The 22,121-nt window shown below is 49.2% G+C and overlaps 1 protein-coding gene across 1 annotated transcript; it reads right to left on the reverse strand.

The window, feature by feature from the left end:
* Nucleotides 1-848: 848 nt before the first annotated feature.
* On the reverse strand, nucleotides 849-11,146 carry Polr3h (RNA polymerase III subunit H). The gene is made up of 7 exons (XM_034516637.2): nucleotides 10,995-11,146; nucleotides 10,609-10,733; nucleotides 7,428-7,524; nucleotides 3,678-3,764; nucleotides 3,168-3,231; nucleotides 2,049-2,250; nucleotides 849-1,497 (listed from the first exon to the last, which is right to left on the reverse strand). Exons 2-7 carry the CDS (start codon nucleotides 10,717-10,719, stop codon nucleotides 1,444-1,446), a joined length of 615 nt encoding a protein of 204 aa, XP_034372528.1. The 5' UTR covers nucleotides 10,720-10,733; nucleotides 10,995-11,146; the 3' UTR covers nucleotides 849-1,443.
* Between the last annotated feature and the right edge of the window lie 10,975 nt (nucleotides 11,147-22,121).

Below are 22,121 nucleotides of genomic sequence, written 5' to 3' on the forward strand. Positions count from 1 at the left end.
TCCTTGGTCACTGTAGCCAAGTCAGGAGCGATGACAAAAAACTACTCCACCCCCTCCTGCCCCTACACATGTGCCTGCAATAGACGAGAGCTTCGGTGACCAAGAGCTGCCTCCTCCTCTGTCCCCCTAGGGGACTACAGTTCTAGACCTGGTCTTTACCCCGAGAGTCAGCACAGCACCTAGCTTAAAGATGGATCTGAGTTCAAGTCCAGCCTAGACTATAGAGTTAAAACAGCCTGAAAAATAACCTGCTCCAAGACACAGCTAATAAATGTTGCATGCTGTCTGCCCCTCTAGCCTCTGCAGCAGAGTTGTGACACGATATTATTATATTATATTATTAGGCTGCATCAGCTAAATCTCACATGGGCAGGCCACAGGGGTTTGTCACACAAGTGCCAGTAAGAAAGGAACAGCAGGACTAGACAGTCATCTGTGGACCTGGGGCAACTCTATCCCCACAGAGCACTCATGGTCACAGTTGAGGCAGCAGCCGCCCCAGGCTTCCTGTGAGGTAGGCCTCCATCTCCACGTCCTAGACAGGGAGGGTTTTTGGTTCATTTTGGAGGCTCTGCCTTCCAGATGCTGTGGAATTAAGGCTGCTTAGTGTTCCAACTTCAATCAGCAACTGACAGTACTGACCCAAAACACCTGCCCAGAGTGACTTCTACTTTTATTACAGAGCCACTAAGCTCAGTAGTCAGCCTGGTCTCAAAGACCTACATCTGTGGGCTTGGGAAAGGTCATCTCTAAATGGACCTTGGGATGAGGCAGGATATGCTATCCCAGATTGGCAATTCAGTGACCTTAGATTGTGATGTCAGCTGCTGAAATGGGGAGGTTCCTACTGCTGCCACCAGTATTTATTAAATGTTTCTGCTGTCACTGAAAGCCAGAAGTTCATAGGATAGACTAGGCTTAGCTCAGTAGTACACCACCTACTTAACATGAAAGTTCCATCCTCAGCCCTGAAGAAATTACAAAAAAAAATTAAATTACAAAAATTACAACAAAAAAAAAAAAAAAAGAAAAGAAAAAAGAAAAAGAAAATCAGTCCTTGTGCTGGGGAAGCAGCTGAGCTGGTCAAATGCTTGCATGGTGTGCACAACAAGCCCTGGGCCCCATCCCTACCTTCACGTAAGCTCAATAGTACTGCACACTTGTCATCCCAGCACTTAAGAGGTAGAAGCTGGAGGATCAGAAACTCCAGGCTATTCTATGCTATACAGCAAGTGAGAAGCCAGCCTAGATCCGTAACACTGGAAATGGTTCGGGGTGGCTCCAGACCAGAGAAGCAGTGCTGGGGAGGGAGAGGATAAGCACCTGTCACCCTGCTCCTGGTCCCACCAAGCCTGGCTCTGGTCAGCACTCAGTGCCAACTGTTCACTACTTTCACAAGTCTGGACAGGTCTTCGGGCTAGGCAGTCACTGTGAGCCCCAGGGCTAGTTGCTGGTCCACCAGGAGAGAAGGCCCAGGCCTGGCTCACTGATAGATCCCTGCCAAAGACAAAAAAAAAAAAAAAAAAAAAACAAAACAGGTACACTCATCACTACTCGGAGCTGCACTGCCTGGGACAGGAGGGACTAGTACCCCAGCCTATTCAGCACCTAGCAGGCCCAGCTCGGACAAAGGAAGTTGGGTTCACAACAGCTAGGACCTGTGTAGAGACTGGGAGCCATATCACCACTTCTGCCCAGCTCACTAGGGTTTTAGGAAAGAGGCTGCAAAGCCTCAAGTGGGATCAGGTAATCCTTCCTCAACCCCAGACCTGTCGTTCTGCTCTCCCGAAGTTACACAGAGGGAGGAGCCTAAGAAACACGCTCCTGGAACCCTGCTCCAGTCTCAGCTTTGATCTCTCTAGCCTTCCTTAAAGATCATCATATCCAAACTCTTACCTTGCCTGCCCATCTACAGCAACTCAGTCACCTCATGGCCCCAGCCCTCAAAAGCAGACTAGTGTGACTGACAGAGGACAAACACCAGACACCTGACCTGCTAAGGGGTTCTAGGAATGAAACCTCAAGAAAGCAGTCTCCTGTCAGCTTACCACAAGCATATATGGTGCTTCCTTCTTTGGCAGCTCCTCACTTGAAGAGGCAGCCTCAGCTGAGCTGGGTCCTGTGGGGGATGTGTCCACAAAGCTCTCATCCACCACCCTGAAGCGGATCTCCTCCCCAGTGTCCATGTACAGGTCATGAGCTCCTTCTTCCGTCTCATACTCCCACACCCACACTTGTTCTGCTTCATCACTGGAGTCCAGCGTCAAGGCCACAACCATGCCATGGGAGTGCATGAGCCTGAGGGTCCTCTGAAGTACTTACCCAAGTTAAAACCAACCCTAGGTTGAGACTATTTGTGCTAGGAAATACAGTAAAAGCGCTTCTGCCCCTTGGAGAGGAGCCAGTTTCCACCAGGACCCAAAATGAGAATGATATTCCCATGTCTAGAAATGAGAGTGAGCTAGGTGCCTTGCACTTCTCATTTAATCCTCAAAAGACAAGACAGACGGATCCTGGGCTTGCCTGGGGCTCAAGATGAGAGGCAGGTTTAACTGCCACCTGCCTAAGGAGGAGAAGAAACAATAAAACAGGACCAGATGTGCTGACAGTTCCAGTCTCATGCAGCCCCTGCTGCCTGCACAGGCCTGGGTGAGAGGAAGGCTAAACACAGGCTCTACTCCCCCATAGCCTACAGAGCCATACTGCCCTCTAGTGGCACACTGCATTCAAATATCTGCAGGGAGCAGGAAGTGTACTTGTGACATACCAGAGCCCCTCCTGGGACGGTCCCATTAAAACAAACAACCCCAGAGCTGGGGTGAAGAAAAGCAGATCTGCACTCCAGGCCAACCCCGAAAATCCATCCCACATCCTGGGAAACGGAGACAACCTGCCAGTGTGAACCTGCTGGGGACATCTGAAATGACTCCTGCAGAGAGAGCCTGAGTGAACTGACTAGGGGTGACAAGAGCTCCAAAGGTATGGACGGCTCTATTTTATCACCCAGCCTGACAGACCTGGGCATGTGGAGACCATGGTCAGAATGAGAAGTAGAGGTGGCCTGGGGTGTCACACCAGCACTGCCAGCAGAGGCAGATCACAGAGCTGCCAGGGTCACCACAGTAGTGGGGCTGTCCATTTGCCCCAAATCATACTTGAGAGGATACAACTTGGCAGGCTGCTGCAGTGACTCAGGGGGGATGAGAATGTCATCAAAGAACCCTAAAGAGACTGGAAGAAATGAAGAAACAATGACATTAGATGAGGGCTTCAAAGGGACAGCCCAGCAGAGATGGCAAGTCCCTTTCCCAGTGCAATCTGTCCCCTCCTTCCTCAAAGCCCCACTTCTATATCTATAGTACCCACATGGGCTCCCAGCCTTCCCCGTTCGCTGCACATAGAGAAACCACAGGCACTAGAGCCTGTTACCTCCACCAGCTCAGCACCCCTTCTCGGCTCCAAAGCTGGGCCTTACAGTGAAACCTCACAGAGCTGAGGCCCTTACTCCATCCTTGAGAACATGAGGGCATAAGGTACCCCTCATTTGGCATTGCAGCTGGACAGCTTCTCTGAAGCCATAGGAAAGATTCAGCTGGATTCTGGACCACATGGTCAGCATACACTGCCCACCCCACTGTGTTCCATGCAGTCTTTCCCCAGAAGTCAGAGCACCTTACCGTGCACACCCTCCGGGCTGCAGCCTTTGATCTTCCCAATGAGAATCTCATCCAGGAAAGGGTGGAACACCACGTAACGGAAATGGACTAGAAAAGAAGCCCACATTGTAGTAGTCACACCAGGCCTGCTAAGAAGGCTGCAGAGCCTGGAGCCGCTCATGTTCTCCAATGTCCACCTCACTGCCAGCACACTTACCCAGTGCTTCATGCTGAGTCCTTTTGCAGGCTTAGACCTCTCTGCTAAGGCAGAGAACCAACCATCCCTCAATTAAGCAAGGTCACAGCTTGGTCCCCATAAGGAACCATCAGCAGCTGCTGCCCTGGAACTGAGGCTGGCTTCCAAATCCATCTCAGGCATACCTGAGCCCAGATTCTGGGTCATTAGCAACTCCAAAGTCAATTCCAACAACCTTCAGGCTGTTCTTCACATTCCAAAAGGACAGAAGCGACTAGCCAGGCTTGGAAGGAAGTTTCTGTCTCCTGATACCTGAGCAAGCTTACCCTCAGCACAGAGCTGACCTGGGATAGGGCACTAAAAACGCCAAGGCTACCTGCCTGTGGGGAGGGTGACACATGGGTGACTTCATGAGTTCTCGGGCCTTGTCCCTTGTGCTTTCTACTCACCTGCACCCAAGGGAAAGGCTGGCTAAAGCTGTACCAACACCAGAATGATTCCTGGCCTCAGCAGAGGCCACACCTCACTGGCCCTCTCACCCAGGAAGATGCTCTCCACCATCAGACTGCCTATATGAGCCTCCTGTGCCAGGCGCCATGTTCTACTATACAGAGGAAGAGGAGGCAGCTCAGAGGCTGTGTGTGTGTCCTGTTCCAAACACATAGTTCTCCTGTCCATTTAGCCATGGATACTCTAAAGCAGCAGTTCTCAGCTTTCCTAATGCTGGAGCCCTTTAATACAGTTCCTCGTGCTGTAATGACCATAAAATCATTTCATTGCTATTTCATGAACCTGTAATTTTGCTACAGTTATGAATCCTAATGTAAGTATCTGATATTCAACCCACAAAGGAGTTGTGACCACAAGTTGAGAATTGATGTTCTACAGACAAGGCCACCAGATTGGATGCACCTTCCTCACACAGACTTACTACCAGCACAGGCTTCTACCAGGACTCCTTCAGTGGTTCAGCCTACTGGTACCCATCTTAGGACATCAGGGCCTACCATGCCTGGCTCTGTCCAGCTGCACTCTGCCTTCTGTGAGGTGACAACCTGAAGATGACCGAGGCTTCTGCTAACACTCCAAAATCCAGCCAGGAGCAGGCATGGGTCACTTATGCACAGGATGGAAAACCCTGCCCTCCATAAGACCTAGCATTCAGCTCAAAGCTTCTGCCAGGCTTATGCCATGCTTAGTTTGGCACAAGGCTTACTGGGATAGCACAGCGTGTAAACCAGTGTCCAGAGCCTAAACGCCATATCTGAAGGCAAGTGGTGAGCAGCTCAGGGTACACACAGTAGGACATCAATCATCCTCAAAAAGGAAGACTGGTATGATGGCACATGCCTTTAATCCCAGAACCCTGGAAGCAGACCTCTGTGAGGTCGAAGTCAGCCTGTCTACATAGTGGGTTACAGGACAGCCAGAGCTACACAGAGAAACCCTGTCTCACAGCAACAATAAAAGGCTAGAGATATGGCATGAGGCTCCGGGTTTCCATCCCTAGGACTGTACTTCATTGTCACCCAGAGCCCCTGGGGGCGGGGCATGTTTCATTTGCTTTTAGTTAACAGGCATAAAGAAAACAGATCCCAGGATGTGTACTCCCCAACCCTTGGGCTGTGTTGAGTTTCTGTGAAAAGGACAAATTCCTGATTCCACTCACATGAGGCACTGGTCAGGGTCCACAAGCCAGGAAGCAAAAGAGGGCCAGCAAAAATGGTCAGTGAACAAAGAGGCTTGCCACCAAGTCTGACCCTGAGTTCCTGATGCTTCTGCAGTGCTCCGTGGCCCTCCAAGGATTTCAGAACTCCGAATGGTAATCCCACTGTGTGTGTGATAGGGTGTACTTAGGCCCCTATCCCAGGGGTTAGAGCCAGAATCCAAACATAGGTCTGTGAGATGCACTTTATATCTCCCACATAGAAACAAGAACTATAGGGTGAGCAGGATGTTTGGGACAATAAAATCCAATCCTGGAGACCAAGTGCCAAATGTCACCAATGTAACAGGCAGCATGTCCTTGTGCTGACTTGTTTCTGATATTCCTGAAGACTGGGTACCTATTAGCACTTGCCTCTTGGACAGCAGGCTCTTGGCTCAGCTCAGCAGCGTTCTCTGAGAACAGAAGCCTTGCCCTTGGACAAGTGCAGAGCCCAGCTCGGCTTAGCACTCCTGTCTGAGAACAGAGCGCCTCATGGCTTTCTACACCCTGGGCTCCCTTTTCTACTCAAGAAAATGCCTGATCCACACAAAGACAGCCTGTTTCCTGGGGCTCTCTGCAGAGCTCAACACCCATGTCAACTGATTAGTCTCAGGGTGCCAGCACAGACCCCAGGCTGTCTCCAAACACCCAGAACACTTGCCCACCTATCCCTGGGCTAAGAAGATGACCAACACAGACAAAGACAAGGTTCACTGTGGCTTGTGTGTCTGTCACTTTGCCTCTGCTCCATTAACAGGCAGGCTAAGGATCCACACTGCTGCCCCGTGCCAGGAAACAAAGTGACAGAGGAGGCCTGGACACCAGCTCCATCCACCACTCCTCTAGGTTCTGCCCAGCACCCTTTCACCCCCAGATGCATATACCTTTCAGTTTTACTACAGTTTCTCTCAACAAGGGGCAGTGTCTGTTTCTCTATCCCTTAGCTGTAGCCATGTGACATCTTTTGGCCAATGGCATCCAGGTATGCTGAAGACATATTTAGGCAGAGAACTTCAGGCCAGCCCTGGCTAACTGCCCAGAAGAGCACAAGCCAAGCAGCACACAGAAGCAACAGAAACAAGCCATCCCATACTCCCTCAGTGCCAAGGGTCCCCCCCACCCCCATCTTGAGCGCTACTATGTAATTCCTTAGTCCCCCTGGAGGCCCTGAAGTATAGAATCTACTATCACTGTTGGATAGGCTAGCCTGCAACTCCTGATCCTCCAGTTTCCACCTAAGTGTTGGGATTACAGGCATGTGTCACTGTCCCTGCTCAGAGGCCACACATGTGCATTCCTGTAGGCCTCACACACATACATTCCATAATATGAACATCAGAGGAAAATTCTGTACAGTCAGTTTTCTAGACTGTGTAACAAGCACACAGTCTACTTTACTCCTGAGCCACTTGCTGGCCCCAAAGGACACTTTGAATTGCTGTGTCCTACTGCCCCTTCAGGTCCCTAGGCCCACTCGGCCTGCTCTCCCCTGCCTTCTGCTCTCCTGCCAGTAGCAGCCACAGCTTAGAGCCCTTGCCTAGCAGGTCACCTCACCAGGAAGCAGTGAGCAGTATGGGGGCGGGGCAAATATCAGGGGCATTAGATCAAACCGGAGGGACACAGGCTGAACCACAATCGAAATCTCAAAATTGTAGTGGCTTTGAGAATACCCCATCCACACTGATGTCTTACAGGTAAAGAAACTAAGGCCCAGAGAGGACAGGAGTACCCAGTCATTGAAGTCAATTCCTACAAGAATTAGGACTGGGGCCCAGGTCTCCCACCACATCAAGAGCCATGGCAGCTTGATTTTTTTGCTACAGAAAACTGAGCCCCAAGAAATATGACACCCTGAGAAGGCACTCACCTTTGGTGTGTGATGCTCCATCCCCTGGGAAGACATAGGCATCCTCCAGCTTGGTGATATCAAACAGACAGATGCAGAGTCCCACGTTGTAGACGACCTGTGCAGATATGCACACACAGTGACTCTCCAACACCCTCACAACCACAAGCAAGCTCGCTCTGCACAGCCCTTTCACTGACGGACATGAGATGAAACTCTGCAGGAGGTAATGGTGGCAGGGACCTCAGGATGCACAACCTGGAATAAGCAGGGCCTGACTGACAATGCCAGCTTCCAGTATCAGCTCTGCCTCACTGTGGGACCAGCAAGCACACTACTCTGCCTCTCAGCCTCAGCTTTCCACATTCAAATCTGGAAGAGCAGCTGGAGTGGTGAGTGGATAGACGGACATGAAGTCTGCTGGTGGCCAGGTCAGACCACAATGACTGAAGTTCACTGTCCCTGCTCCAGATCACAGCCAGGAAGTGTGAGAACTCCATCACTCTCACACCACCTCAGACACACAGACGGCTCGCACAGGGAAATGTAGTCAAAGCCCTTTCACAGACCAGAGGCCCACACAGCCCAAGCCACACACTCTGGTGCTGTAAATGACTTGGCTTAGTGTCTGCTCATCTACCATCAACACTACCCCTGGTCACAGCCCTCACAGGAGCTGCTCAGGAACTAGAGACACATAGAGCACTTCAGAGCCAGAGCAGAGCTCCCTGCAAGGATCTTCTGTGGTGGCTTCAGTCACAGGATCTAGTGAATTGGCCTCAACCGTGCATGGTGATCCCTGCCTGTAACCCCTGCACTTGGGAGGTGGAGGCAGGGGTATCAGAAGTCCAAAGCCATCTTTGGTTACACAGTGATATAAAGTGAATTCAACTCTTTCAGCATCATGAGATGCTGTCTCGAAACTAAGAGGGGAAATGGTATTGGCAAAATGGCTCAGCAGTCAAGGTGCCTACCACCAATCCTAACAACCAACATTGGATCCTGAGACCCTTCTCCTCACGAGTTGTGCTGTGGTAAATATACACCCACACTGGCTGCTCTTCCAGAGGTCCTGAGTTCAGTTTCCAGCAACCACATGGTGGCTCACAACCATTTGCAATAAGATCCAATGCCTTCTTCTAACTACAGTGCACTCATATATGTAAAATAAATAAATCCTTAAAAAGAAAAAAAGAGAAAAGAAAAAAAAATAAAGAAAACCTGAACATCGTTGCTGAGTAAGTACGGCCTCCACAGGCCCATTAAATTCGAATGCTTGTGTCATCGGGAAGGAGCAGAATTTGAGAAAGATTAGAAGGACTAGGAGGAGTGTTTCTCACTTGGCAGATGAGGATGTAGTTCTTAGCTACTACCCCAACACTGTGTGTGCCAACATGCTTCTACCACGATGAAGGACTAAACCTCCGAAACCGTAAGCCAGCCTCCAAGAAATCGCTTTCTCTTGTTGCCTTGGTCATGTGGTGACTAAGACTGTGTGTGACACACACCTTTAATCCTAGCACCAGGGTGCCAGAGACAGACAGTTCTGTGATTGAAAGGCCAACCTAGTCCATAGCAAGTTCCTGGCCAGCCAAGGTTACCACCTAGTGAGATCCTGTCTCAAAAAACGAAAAGTCAGTAAATTCTCTCCTCCATCGACGAGCCTGAGATCTGTGTGTGTACTTCCTCCTCAGGCCTCAGTCTCTGGTAAAAGGACTACCTGTTCCTATATAAAGCCAAACACGCTCTCTTTCCGGCTCTCAGAAGGGTCACCTCCTACTGACCTGTAATGAACAACTTGGACTATAAGGCCATCCAGGGCTCTGCAGTCTGGCTTCTGTCTGTATTTCCTACACCACCCTCTCTGTTCCAGCTACACCAGCATTCTCTGTGCCTTTTTAGATGCCACAGCCCCTCCTGCCTCAGGACCTTTGCACGTGCTAATTGAACTACCTCCACACCTCTTCATGCCCAAGCTGCTCCAACCATAAAAATAGTTTCTCTACCTGGCTTCTCCTCACCATCAGCTCTCAGGTCAAGGGCTATTACCTCAGAAGTCACCAATCTCTTTCATCCCAGGTGACGCTCCTCTGTTCCCAGGTATGTGAATGCCTGGCCTTCATGGCATTTACCCCAGCTCACTGCAATGAAACCCTCTCAAGTCAACTCTTTTGCCTCACTATGTACAAGGGCAGAGCCTGTGTCCCCCACTGTGGATAGTAAAAAGATTACATCAGAGAAGGCCCCTGTAGTCACAGAAAGTAAACAGAGTAACCAAAAGAATACAAGAAAGGAGCTGGAGCTGGCTCAGATGGTAGAGCTACCTACTTCTAACCCGGACACCTGAGTTCAATTCCAAAGACCCAGGAGCTATCCTCTGACCTCTACTCACGTACTGTAAGCTACATGGGTCCCAAAGGTGATGACTTGGCCAAGACTGCACAGTAATTGAAAGAGGAAACAGGCATTCTCCAGTTTCCGTTTTACAAACCCATTTTGTGTACTCTCTCCGTTTTTGTTTTCTGGCAACACCGAGAATCGAACCAGTGACCCCGCAAATGTCAAGCAAATTTAAGCACTGTTCACCGCCCCAATGGTTTTTTTTGTTGTTGGTGTTTTTTTGTTTGTTTGTTTGTTTTTTGTTTTTCGAGACAGGGTTTCTCTGTGTAGCCCTGGCTGTCCTTGAACTCAGAAATCTGCCTGCCTCTGCCTCTCAAGTGCTGGGATTAAAGGCGTGCACCACCACCGCCCGGCGCCCCAATGTTTTTTGTTTGTTTTGGGGGGACAGGGTTTCTCCGTGTAGCCCTGGGTGTTCTAGAGTTTCCTCTGTGGACCAGGCTGGCCTCGAACGCACAGAGATCCGCCTGCCTCTGCCGCCTAAGTGATGGGGATTAAAGGCATGCGCTACCACCAGCAGCTTACGATGCTTTTTAATTTGAGACAGGGGCTAACTATGTTGCCACGAACTCGTCACGAGCCTCAATAACCCAAGAAGCTGGGATTACAGGTGTGCACTACCTCGCCCGGCCCATTTACTCCCTTGGGTACAGCTGACATCCAAGTCTGGCTCATAAGGAAGCGCAGGAAAGAGACCCTGACATGAATCTACGTTAATTGTGCAAGGCCAAGGCTGAACCAGGCGACGGTCAGGCTAGCAGCGGGACCGATCCGGGCACTGCCCGGGAGCCCGAGGGCCCAGTACCTTGTTGGCCAATTTCTTGTTCAGCTCCTCAGCAATGGAGTCGTTGAGTTTCCGCTCAAACTGCCACGGGGGTATGCGAACGGTGTCCACCATCTCCACCAACACGAACATCCTGCGCTGGGGTTCTGGAAGCCAGAGAGGCTGTCAAGCACAGGGGGGCTGCGAGCCGTAAGAGAGTGGGGGTACCCGAGCCGCCTCCGTCCCTTCTCAGCCTCTGACAAGCCAAGCCTGCAGCGGAGCCGCGCAGGAGGGCCTGGGGTCCCGTTCGCGGACGCCATGCTCCTCTCCCAGAGGAAACTGAGACCCGCTCCCGCCAGCCTTGGAGAAGCGCCGGTCCCCCGATCCCCCGTCCCGTCCCCTCCGCACCACGTGCGTAAGCCACGCACCATTCACGCGCGTCCAGCGGCTCCGAGGTCCCGGCGCAAAGCTCGCCAAGCCAAACCAACTCAGCTTCCGGAAAACCGACCAATAAGAAACATCTGCCCGGCCCTGCGGGTCGCGGAGCTACGCGAGGCTCCCGGGAGGGGCGGGGCCGGAAGGTGGGTGGGGCCGCCTGCACTCCCGCTAGTGAGAGGAGAGGGGCGGGGTAGAGCACTGGGAGGGCGGGGCCTCGTTCTGAAGCAAGCCAACCCCCACCCCTGAGCGAGTCTGGTTGCTAGGCGACAAGTCTGCACTTCAAGCCTGATTGTCTTTCTTTTGCACAGCAACCAGAGAGATCCTTTGAAAATACAAATATAACACGTTCAAAATAGTCTTCAAAATAGTCTTCTTGGGTACTCCAGAGAAGTACCCAAGAGAGTGGGCATAAAAGGGTCACCAGGCCTTTCTGGATGATAGTAATTTTAAGTGGTGCAATTGATGGATGTACTCACCAAAAACTCAGCACACTCAGTCCTTAAACAGCTGAGTGCAGTCTCACGCTTGTAATACTAGAACAAGGGAGACTGAGGCTGCATAATCACTGCAAGTTCAAGACCAGCCTGAGTTACAAAATGAGACCCTGTTTTAGCATGCCCCCACCCACCCAACACACACAAAAATAACCTTTGGTCAGCCAGACATGGTGGCAAACACACCTGTAATTCCAGCACTTGGGAGGTAAAGACAGAAAAACTAGACATTCAGATCAGCTACATAGTGAGTTCAAGGCCAGCCTGGGGTACAAGAGACTTTCTAAAAAAAAAAAAAAAAAAAAAAATTTTTAAAAAATGCCTAGCATGGTGGTGCATGCCTTTAATCCCATCACTTGGGAGGTAGAAGCAGACAGATCTCAGAGTTTGAAGGCAGCCTGGTCTACAAAGCAAGTTGCAGGATAGACAGACAGGGCTACACAATAATAGACAACAGTGTCCCTTCCCACTGCTTAGAAACAAAGTATTTCAGGGGACTGACATGAGAGGTAAGAATTAGTTCACTGTGATCTTCATAATATCAGTAAGTAACTTGTTTTACATTTTTATGTGTATGAAGTGTTTTTGTCTCTCTCTCTCTCTCTCTCTCTCTCTCTCTTTCTCTGAGTGTGTGTGTGTATCAGAAGAGAACCTCTAATCCCCAGGAACTGGAGTTACATAGAATTGTTATTTTGTCTTTTTTTTTTTTTTTTTCAGAGTTGAGGACCGAACCCAGGGCCTTGTGCTTGCTAGACAAGCGCTCTACCACTGAGCAAAATCCCCAACCCCTACATCAAATTGTGAGCCACCATGTGGGTGTTGGGAATGGAATCCTAGAAATGACACACAGTGACACATCAGCTGGGTGGATGGTGGATCTGAAGTAGCTGGAGGGGCAGGAAGACTACCGAGAAGGGTTCTTAAGTGGCCTTGTGGAAAGGAGGAGGCACCAGCTGGCAGCAGGAAACAGTAAAACTGGTCAGTGTGAGGGGGTGTTAGGCATTGAGACGGACAGCTTAGCCTCAGAGACAGGAACAGCCAAACCACAGCCTGAGGGCTTCAGCTACTAACTGAAGCTGGAAGGGGGCCAGGCTGAGCTGTGGAACCCAGGGTTTCAGAATTCAATCCTCTTTTGTGGTATTCAGCTCAACAATTTGTTGGCACAAAGTTTTGGTTTATGGTTTATGCAGTGCTTTAAAAAAAAAAAAAAAAAAAGATCCGGCTCATTTACTAATTCTCTGTCTTGCACCGTGGATAGTTGGGGTGGTTTACAAAATACACAAGCAACTAAGTCTACAAGCTCCCGGCAGCAGAGGACCATTGTATGGCTTCTCTCTACAACATCCGGGCGGAGATCAGTGGCTGGCGGATGGCCAGGGCTTGAAAATATGGCTTATTTGAATGAACAAAAGGGCGACCGAATTGCGATTGCCGAGAATAAAAGACTGAGGGAGGAGATGAGCTGGGATCTTCTCAGGGTGTGAGGAGGGTCGAGCCAGAGGTACATGGAGCTCCCACGCCGCAGGCACTGGTGGCCATGGCAATAAAGTTCTGGGTGCCACACACTGCCCGGAGAGCGGAACCAAGGACAGAAACCTTGGTTTCAAAGGACACTGCCACTGAGCAGGATGGGGCACACCTGCAAACCAGACACTGGAGAGCCTGAGGCAAGACCAGCAAAAGTTCAAGACCAGACTGGGTTACAGCAGACCCCAGTTTTAAGAAGGCAAACACTACTAGGGAAAAGACAAGATATATAGTATATCTTTTAACAGAAAAACATAAAGCCACAGACAGGAATGACATTTGAGACATCGTTAAATCTAAAAATGCAGGGATGACAGTAAAGCATGCCTGCAGTCTCCGACACCCTGGGGCCTGATTCAGGAGGCTCGCTGGTAAGCAGGAGTCCAAGGCCAGTTGAGGCAATATAAGCAGGCATGACTGACTGTATAAAGGGAAAGGAGGGGAAACGAAACAAAGGCTGGGCATAGTGTCTGCACCTTTATTCCCAGCATTTGGGAGGCAGAGACAAGTACATCTCTGAGAGTTTGGGGTCAGCCTGCTCTACATAGTGAGTTCCAGGAGAGGTAGGGCTACAAAGAGAGATCCTGTTTAAAAAAAAAAAAAAGAAGAAGAAGAAGCCAAATAGAAAGTGGTGTTGCCTGTTTATAATGCCAGTACTTCCAATGTGGACACTTGAGGGTCAGAGGTTCAAAGCCATTGCCTAATACATAGTTTGACGACAACATAGTCTTGTAAGGCCCACTAGAAAAAGAACTCACTATCCGTGGAGAACTGCAGACGCACCCCAAATCACTCACAAGAAACACAACTTGATGCAAACGCAAGAGGTTTACTGGCTAGCCAGGGCTGTCTTCCCTTCAAGCCCGCGCAGGGGCTGAGAGATTCCTCAGCCGCCCCAAACAAAAAAAGTTTACAGCTTTTAAGGGTGAATCTACAAACCAGGTGGGGGTGGAGTTAGGGAAGGGGGAAGGCTGAGAGTGGAGTTAGGGAAGGGGGAAGGAGGGGGAACAGGTCACTAGGTCATCGATACATTTGATCTCAAATTCCTAAGATGCATGGTGTGTCACTTTATAATTGGCTATTTCGAACTAGTTTCACACTATATATCATGAGCTCCAGTTCAAGGGGGTCAGGCTTATCTCAAACTTTTAGCATCCTGGCACCGACTGTCTCAGGGCTGTTAGTTCAAAGCGCAGCCAGGCTAATCTCAGGCCCATAGCATCCTGACACCATGAATCTTAAGGTTTGTTTAGTTAGGGCCATCTGTTCAAATGGTCAGCTAATTTCCTGGGACTGAGGCAACACAGTGTTTGACTTACAGGTTTTTATGTCTTTGCTTTTAAGAGTAGGGTTCAGGGGATCAACTTATGATTTTTCTATCTTTCAGTCTATATCATCTCTATCAAAATAACAGAAACAAATAAACAAAAAAGCAATTAAGGTTTTGCTTTCCTTTCTTTTCTTTCTCACATCTTACAATAAAAAAAAAAAAAAAAAAAACGGGCGGTGGTGGCGCACGCCTTTAATCCCAGCACTTGGGAGGCAGAGGCAGGCGGATTTCTGAGTTCTACAGGAGCCTGGTCTACAGAGTGAGTTCCAGGACAGCCAGGACTACACAGAGAAACCCTGTCTCGAAAAACAAAAAACAAAAAACAAAAAACAGAAAAAAAAAATGGAGGCTGGAGAGATGGTTTAGTGGTTAAGAGCACTGACTGTTCTTCCAGAGGTTCTGAGTTCAGTTCCCAGCACCCACATGGTGACTCACAGCCATGTTTATGGATCCGACGCTCTCTTCTGGTGTGTCTAAAGACAACAACAGTGTGCTCATATACATAAAATAAATATATCTTTTTTTTTTTTTTTTTTTTAAATCTGCCCTTGACCTCTTCCTTTGCAGCAAGTGTTCTGGTTTTCGGCTCCCTCTACCTGCAGAACTGCCTGAACCAGTTAATAGCCTTGCTGTTTCCAGTTTCTTTCTTCTCTGCTCTTTTTTTCTAAATAGGATTTATACAGTTCAGGCTGGCTTTGAACTCACTATGAAGCTGAGGGGCTGAGGTTGGCCTTCAACTCCTGACCCTCCTATGTCCACTTTCCAAGTGCTGGGATTAGAGGCATGCACCATTGTGTACACGTTAGGATACAGTGTGTATACAGTACACATGTGGGGTCAGTTGTGCTTTCAGTCTTGTGATCTCATCTCTCAGAAAGCACAGGCTGGACAGAGTGAGTGTGAGGCCAGTCTGAGCTACAACAGTGAGACCCTCAAAAAGAAAGAAAGAGCCGGGCGGTGGTGGCGCACGCCTTTAATCCCAGCACTTGGGAGGCAGAGGCAGGTGGATTTCTGAGTTCGAGGCCAACCTGGTCTACAGAGTGAGCTCCAGGACAGCCAGGGCTACACAGAGAAACCCTGTCTCAGAAAAAAAAAAAAAAAAAGAAAGAAAGAAAAGAAAGAAAGGAAGGAAGGAAAGAAGGAAGGAAAAGAAATTTTCACTCTTGTGCTGGGATGAGGCCCTTGTTGGGCCATGCTGGGTGTGTCTGAGGCCCTGTGATCCACCCCAGTGTTAACCCCAAATTCAAGGAGAAAGACCACTCACTCACCCAGATCATCATGGCCAAATTAGTTAAAGCAAACAATTAATTAAAGCAAACTTTCTTATTCTTGCACACATACACGGGGGGCCTCCCCCTAAGATGGGGTTCAAAAAGTCAGCATTGACTAAGGGAAAGATAAGGGCTTTTATAGCCCAGAGGTAGGGGGGTTTCCAAAGAGGGGATTTGGCAGGCAAGTAGATGGGGTTACAGGAGCAGAATGTAATAAGGTGGTCATAACAACAAGTGGTTATAATGACCTTTTAAAACAAAGGTAGGGTAGCAAGATGGTCATAGCAATATTCCAAAAAGAAGAGACATGGATGAGGGAGGGGGAGGGGAAGCAGGGACTGGGAGGAGAAGAGGGAAAGTGCAGTAGGGATATAAAAGAAATGCATTTAAAGAAACAGAGACATGGTTGTTGTTTCCTGGAACAGGCAGTACAGAACCATTTATACTTGAGGTTACAGGTGGACATAGCGTGGTCCTTGAGAAACAGAGGGTTAAACAGACATGATTTTAGCTTGTCTTTACATTAAGATGTCTTACAAGCCCAAGATGGAGGCAGGCTGACTCATCCCCAGCACAAGTAATAAAATAAACCTGCAACTTCCTGTCTAGACCCTGAAGCACAGTGTCTCTCTTGGGGAGGAGCCAGACTGGGTCCTCCCTGACCTCCCCTTTTAAATCACAAGCCACCTGCCACCAGCCCCTTTCTACCCCACTTCCTGCTTACTAGTTCTCTGAAACATTTATTGCCTTCTAACATGCAGCACGTGCTATTAGGTTGTTTTATTGCTTTCTCTGTGAGAAGTTCCTGCTTCCTTCTGGACTCTCCAGAGCCTAGAAAATAGCCAGGCTAGGAGTTTGTAAGCATCCTGAGGACCTGAGTTGGAACCAGCTGGACTGTGGTGGCAAACGCCTGTAATCCCAGCACTCTGGAGGCAGTGGCAGAGGCAGAGATGAGGCAGAGAGGCAGAGAGGCAGAGAGGCAGAGAGAGGCAGAGAGAGGCAGAGAGAGGCAGAGAGGCAGAGAGAGGCAGAGAGAGGCAGAGAGAGGCAGAGAGGCAGAGAGGCAGAGAGGCAGAGAGAGGCAGAGAGGCAGAGAGAGGCAGAGAGGCAGAGAGAGGCAGAGAGGCAGAGAGGCAGAGAGGCAGAGAGAGGCAGAGAGAGGCAGAGAGAGGCAGAGAGAGTCAGAGAGAGGCAGAGAGAGGCAGAGAGAGTCAGAGAGGCAGAGAGGCAGAGAGGCAGAGAGGCAGAGAGGCAGAGAGGCAGAGAGGCAGAGAGGCAGAGAGGCAGAGAGGCAGAGAGGCAGATGTAGAGGCAGATGTAGAGGCAGAGGCAGAAGGATCTTTGAGTTAGAGACCAGCCTGATCTACAGAGTGAGTTCCAGGTTGACCAGGGCTACACGAAGATACTCTGTCTCAGAAAACCAACAACAAAAGTTTCCTCCAAAATCTGTCTTGGGTCAGACTGGCCATCTGAACATGAGAGAGAGAGCAAACCAAAACAGCCCAGGAAATGAAATTATGTTCTTCCAAACAGCTAAAAATGAGAGTATTCCAAAGAGGAATACTGTTGCTTCTCTCATCTCCTTTCCTTGGTTTTAATTAAAACTTTTGCTAAAATATAAACTTCATCTAAAGATTCGTCAGAGTATTGTGAAAATTTTCTGTACCTTCAGATTTTTTAACTTAGCCAGGCGATGGTGCTGCACACCTGTAATTCCAGCAATCCGGGGGCAGAAGCAAGGCTGATCTTTGAGTTTGAGCCCAGTCTGGTCCAGAGAGGGAGTTCCAGGTCACTCAGGGCTGCAAGAGAAACCCTGTCCTGGAATATCAAAAAATAAAAATGAAAGGATAGAACCAACTCTCCAAACCTGCCCTCCCTCTTCCCTCCTCCCTCCTCCTGCATACCAGGGTGAGCGTGTGGGATGGACACATAAGTAGATACATTACTCTTTTCTTTTTTTAAGTCCTGAAGAGATTGTGTCTGGCAGAATAGTGCTTAAATTAGTGAGGATGGTGATCAGCTGGTGGCAGGGGAGTGGAAAGGGCCATCCTAATTTATAGGCAGAAATGTTAGTACAGGCTGGACCTATGTCCCATGGCAGCGGAGATGGGTGCCCAGGGAAAAAGAAGCCACTTCAAATGCACTGTGGCAGAAAGAACAAGAATATCACGGAGCCAGAGCCCAGGCCTTGTATTTTTAACCCTACAAGATAAAGTATGACTATGTAGCCCAGGCTGCCCTCAAACTCCTGATTTCCCTGCTTCTCCTCAAGTGCTGGGATGACAGGCATGTGGCATCGTGCCATTTTGAGTCCTGCATTTTAACATCGTCTCCAATGGCAGCTATGTGACCCTGGGTAAGTTTCTTGTTTTGCTTTCATTTGAGACAGAGACTCATTATGTACCGAAGACAGGCCTGGAACTCACTGTAGACAGACCATTCTGGCCTCAAACTCAAGACAATCCTCCTGCCTCACCATCCTGAGTGCTGGGATCACACGTATGAGCCACTATACCTGGGTGGACAATGTTCTTAACCTCTTCTCAACTAAACTTCGGGGCATACGAACACCACTGGGATTTGTGTGTGTGCACTGAAGGGTTAAATCAGTTGGTGCCATGCTGGTCAGGGCCTAGTGCTGTCCCTTGGTTATGGTGGATTTCAGGAGCGAGATTGAGGTGTGTCCGGAGGATCTCAATGCTGTGAGATTCTCTCCTCCCCTCTCTGCTTCTCCAGGGTAAGGAAGGCGTTTCAGGAGACAGGGCTTGAATTTTCAAGCTTCTCACAAAAATAGCCTTCACATAGAGCCCCTGGATGCAAGCAGAGGATTTCTTTGTTACTCAGCGGCTGGTGGGTGGGCGGGTGTGTCTCTGCTGCTCACTTCCTGAATGAACAGCTGTGGTCTCTCTGTGTGTGCGTGGGGTAATCACCACACTATTTAAAACGGAGGCCACCCTCCTTCATTCACTGTGCTCTGCTGCCTGACAGCCCTGGCTTGTGTTTACCAGTGACAGGGTCAACAAGAAAACTGGATGAGAAGACCTTAGCTCCCGGCCTTAGCCTGGTCCACAAAGGACCAAACCCCAGCCTCCCCTCAGCTGGCCTTTGAGTCCTGCCTCCCACCTCCCTCTCAATTCTTAACACGGATTTCCCCCACTCTTCCTGCTGTATCAGCCCTGACCTAGTCCTCTGATGGATCCTTCTGCCCACGGCTGCTTTCTAGGCTCAGGCAAGCTGTGTCCATCCTGGAACTCAGAGAAATCCTCCCTGGCCACTCAATGGTCACTCAGTTCAAGGCCACTAGAAAGACAGACTGAGCACCAATATTGGATCTCAGCTTGGGTCACTTGCTGTGTTGGGCCAACATGGACTAAGGGTTCTGAGAGAGAGAGAGAGAGAGAGAGAGAGAGAGAGAGAGAGAGAGAGAGAGAGAGAGAGAGAGGAAAGAGGTGAGTCATATGACACTAAGACATCACACCCCCACAAACCCCACGCAGGTGGAAAAATGGATGACAGGCAACAAGAAGTCTCTGGTATCCATCATTGCCTTCCCTTCCTCTGTGAGGACAGGTTGCTGCATTTGGAAGGCTCTGTGAGTTTAAGGCCGCCAGCCTGGGCTACTTAGTGAGTTTAAGGCTAGCTCAGGTCTCTGTTCTGCCAGTCTATTACTTCTGAGCTGTAAGACAATGAAGCCCCCTGAGAGAAGGAGGAAGAGATGGAGGAGTAGAGAATTTGGGGGTAGAGGAGAGGTGGGGGAAGGCACAGTAACGGTAGCACAGGCTTGCAACCCAGCACCCAGGATACAGATACCCAGCAGTTCACAGTCTTCCTCTAGCACAGGTTCAAACCTAGCCTGGGGTACATGAGACCCTGTCTCAAAAAACAAACAAGGGAGGCAGAGACTGGTTAGCACATGCCTGTGACCCCTAGCTCTTAGGAGACTGAAGCAGGGTGCTCACAAGCTTGAGGTCCATCTGGGCTACACAGACAGACCTTGTGTCAAAGGAAGCTGACATTCACTTGTTTTTTTTTTTTAAAGAAGAAAAAGAGAAAGAGGGAAATGGGGAACTGAAAGAGAGAGGAAGACACCTCAGTGTGGTGCTTAGAACGGGACGAGAATTAAGGCAGCATTCTGGGTCTCTGTGGACACAGACAGGAGCTCAGTCTCTCCTGTACTGTCAGAAGCATAACTGATCTAAGAAGTCCTGGGAAGGGACATATGTGGTGGCCCACACCTCTAATCCTCGGGAGGCAGAGGCAGGCACACCTCTGTGAGTTCAAGGCCAGCCAGGTCTACAGAATGAGTTCCGGGCCAACCTAGGCTCTCTAGTACGTCCCTGTCTAAAAATAAAACAAAACAAAAAGTCCACAGCAACAAAGCTATTTCTGGCCCGTGGGCATTCATGGTGCTGCAACTCAATACCCTATAGCCAGGTCACTAACACAGGCAAATTCTTCTCCCTGCTGGCCTCCCTTTCCTCTCTAGTACAGTAAGGTCTACAAAAATAAGCGAATCTGTCATGTGCATTAAAAAAGGTCAAAGCACCAGGTGGTGGTGGCGCATACCTTCATTCCCAGCACTCAGGAGGCATAGGCAATCTCTGTGAGTTCAAGGCTAGCCTGGTCTACAGATTGAGTTTCAGGACAGACAAGGCTACACAGAGAAACTCTGTCTTGAAATCAATCAATCAATCAATGGCACAGCATACTGCATGGCCCGGAGGAGCCCTAAGTACGTCTGAACTATTCTTGTTAGGTTTTTTTCTTACTTACCATTCCTCTCTCTTTCTTTCCCTTTATTCCAGTGTATGTCTTTGTGAGTTTTTTAAAATGATTTTTGTTTATGTATGTAGCTGCCTGCAGCCATGAGTACTGGGTTCTCCTGAGATGAAGCCTGGGAATTAACGGGAATGGAGGGCAAGAGAAATGTGGAGCCAAGACAAAGTATTCTGATCAAGGCCCGAAGTTTAATAATTTGCTTTCACATATAAAGGGGAAGCCCCACCCCCCAGAGTCTCTTCTCAGTTCAGCCCAGGGGCTGGGCAAGGAGATAGCAGTCCAGAAAGGTGTCAAGGCTAGCTCAGCAGGCAGTCCATTCTTCTGCAATGCATCTCCTAGGTCCTACTGTTGCTTGGTCTATTGTGGTAAATGACTTTGCAGGCCTGCTCAGGCCTGGGGGAAGGGCACATCTGTATATGGTGTATGTGTGTCTATGCAAGAACATGCCACATGTGTGCAGGTGAGCTGGAACCCCCTGGAGCTGGAGTTCCAGGAAGTTGTGACTTGCCATGCATGGGAACTGGGACCCATGCAGGTTCCCGGGGAAAGCAGTGTAACTACTGAGCACTGGTTTGGTTTGGTCTGGTTTGTTTTTAGGACACAGGGGTCTTCTCATAGAGTCTAGGCTGGCCTCAAATTCATGCCAATCTTGGCCTCCTCAGTGCTGGGATCACAGGTATGCCACTGTCATGTCTAGTTTTCTTTCTTTCTTTCTTTCTTTCTTTCTTTCTTTTTTTTTTTTTTGTTTTGTTTTTGTTTTTTCGGTTTTTTTGTTTTTTTTGTTTTTTGTTTTTTGAGACAGGGTTTCTCTGTGTAGCCCTGGCTGTCCTGGAACTCACTCTGTAGACCAGGCTGGCCTCGAACTCAGAAATCTGCCTGCCTCTGCCTCTGCCTCCCAAGTGCTGGGATTAAAGGCGTGCGCCACCACCGCCCGGCTCTATTTTCTTTCTAATTGTTTAAATTTGTTATTTTTCTTTTATTTCATGGTTCCTTGGTGTGTTGCCTGAATTCATGTCTGTGTGAAGGTGTCAAATCCCCTGGAATTGGAGTTCCAGACAGTTGGGAGCTGCCATGTAGCTGCTGGGAATTGAACCTGGGTCCTCTGGAAGAACAGCCAGTGCTCTTAACCACTGAGTCATCTCTCCAGCCCTGTCATGTCTGTTTGGATTTGTTTTTTGTTTTTTTTTTGTTTTTTTTTTTTTTTTTGCTTTTTTTTTTGTTTGTTTTGTTTTGTTTTGTTTTGTTTTTTGAGACAAGGACTAAACTCAAACTTGAAATCTGTCAGCTTCATCCTCCTGAGGGCTGGGGCTTATTGGTCTGTGCCAGCACAAAGGGCACCTCCTTGTGACTCAGTAGTACTGAAGTGACACCTGGGGAAGATGGCTCTCTAAGCTGAGGTTGAGGAGGAGGGACCAGGAGGAGGCAGAGAAGGCCTTTCAGAGGCCTCCTGAAGCCTGACCCTGAGCTCATAGACAGTTGAGCCTTAGCTGTCCTCCTGGGGAGCACTGGAGTCCTGAAGGGATTTGCCTGAGGTCTTAAGAGTCAAATCCAGTGCTGTCTGAAGAGACCTAAACTGCTTAGACTGAATCTGCTGAGTCTGGCCTCTCTTCTAAAAGCCTCCAGACACACAGACACATAGATACCTTGTGTATGTGTATGCGTGCATGTGTTTAAGAAAGAGACACACAGAGAGACACTCGTTATTCTTTTAGAGAT

Source organism: Arvicanthis niloticus, chromosome 13, assembly GCF_011762505.2.
Source record: "Arvicanthis niloticus isolate mArvNil1 chromosome 13, mArvNil1.pat.X, whole genome shotgun sequence".
NCBI classification, from domain to species: domain Eukaryota; kingdom Metazoa; phylum Chordata; class Mammalia; order Rodentia; family Muridae; genus Arvicanthis; species Arvicanthis niloticus.

Bases quoted from the DNA above. Each gene is read 5' to 3' on its own strand.
- Polr3h (XM_034516637.2), bottom strand. From the start codon at position 10,719: ATGTTCGTGTTGGTGGAGATGGTGGACACCGTTCGCATACCCCCGTGG. The intron at 2,251-3,167 runs GTATCCTCTCAA...GCTGGACTCCAG, and splicing joins CTGCAGCAGCCTGCCAAGTT to TGATGAAGCAGAACAAGTGT. The intron at 1,498-2,048 runs GTAAGCTGACAG...TGTCTTTGGCAG, and splicing joins AAGCACCATATATGCTTGTG to GGATCTATCAGTGAGCCAGG.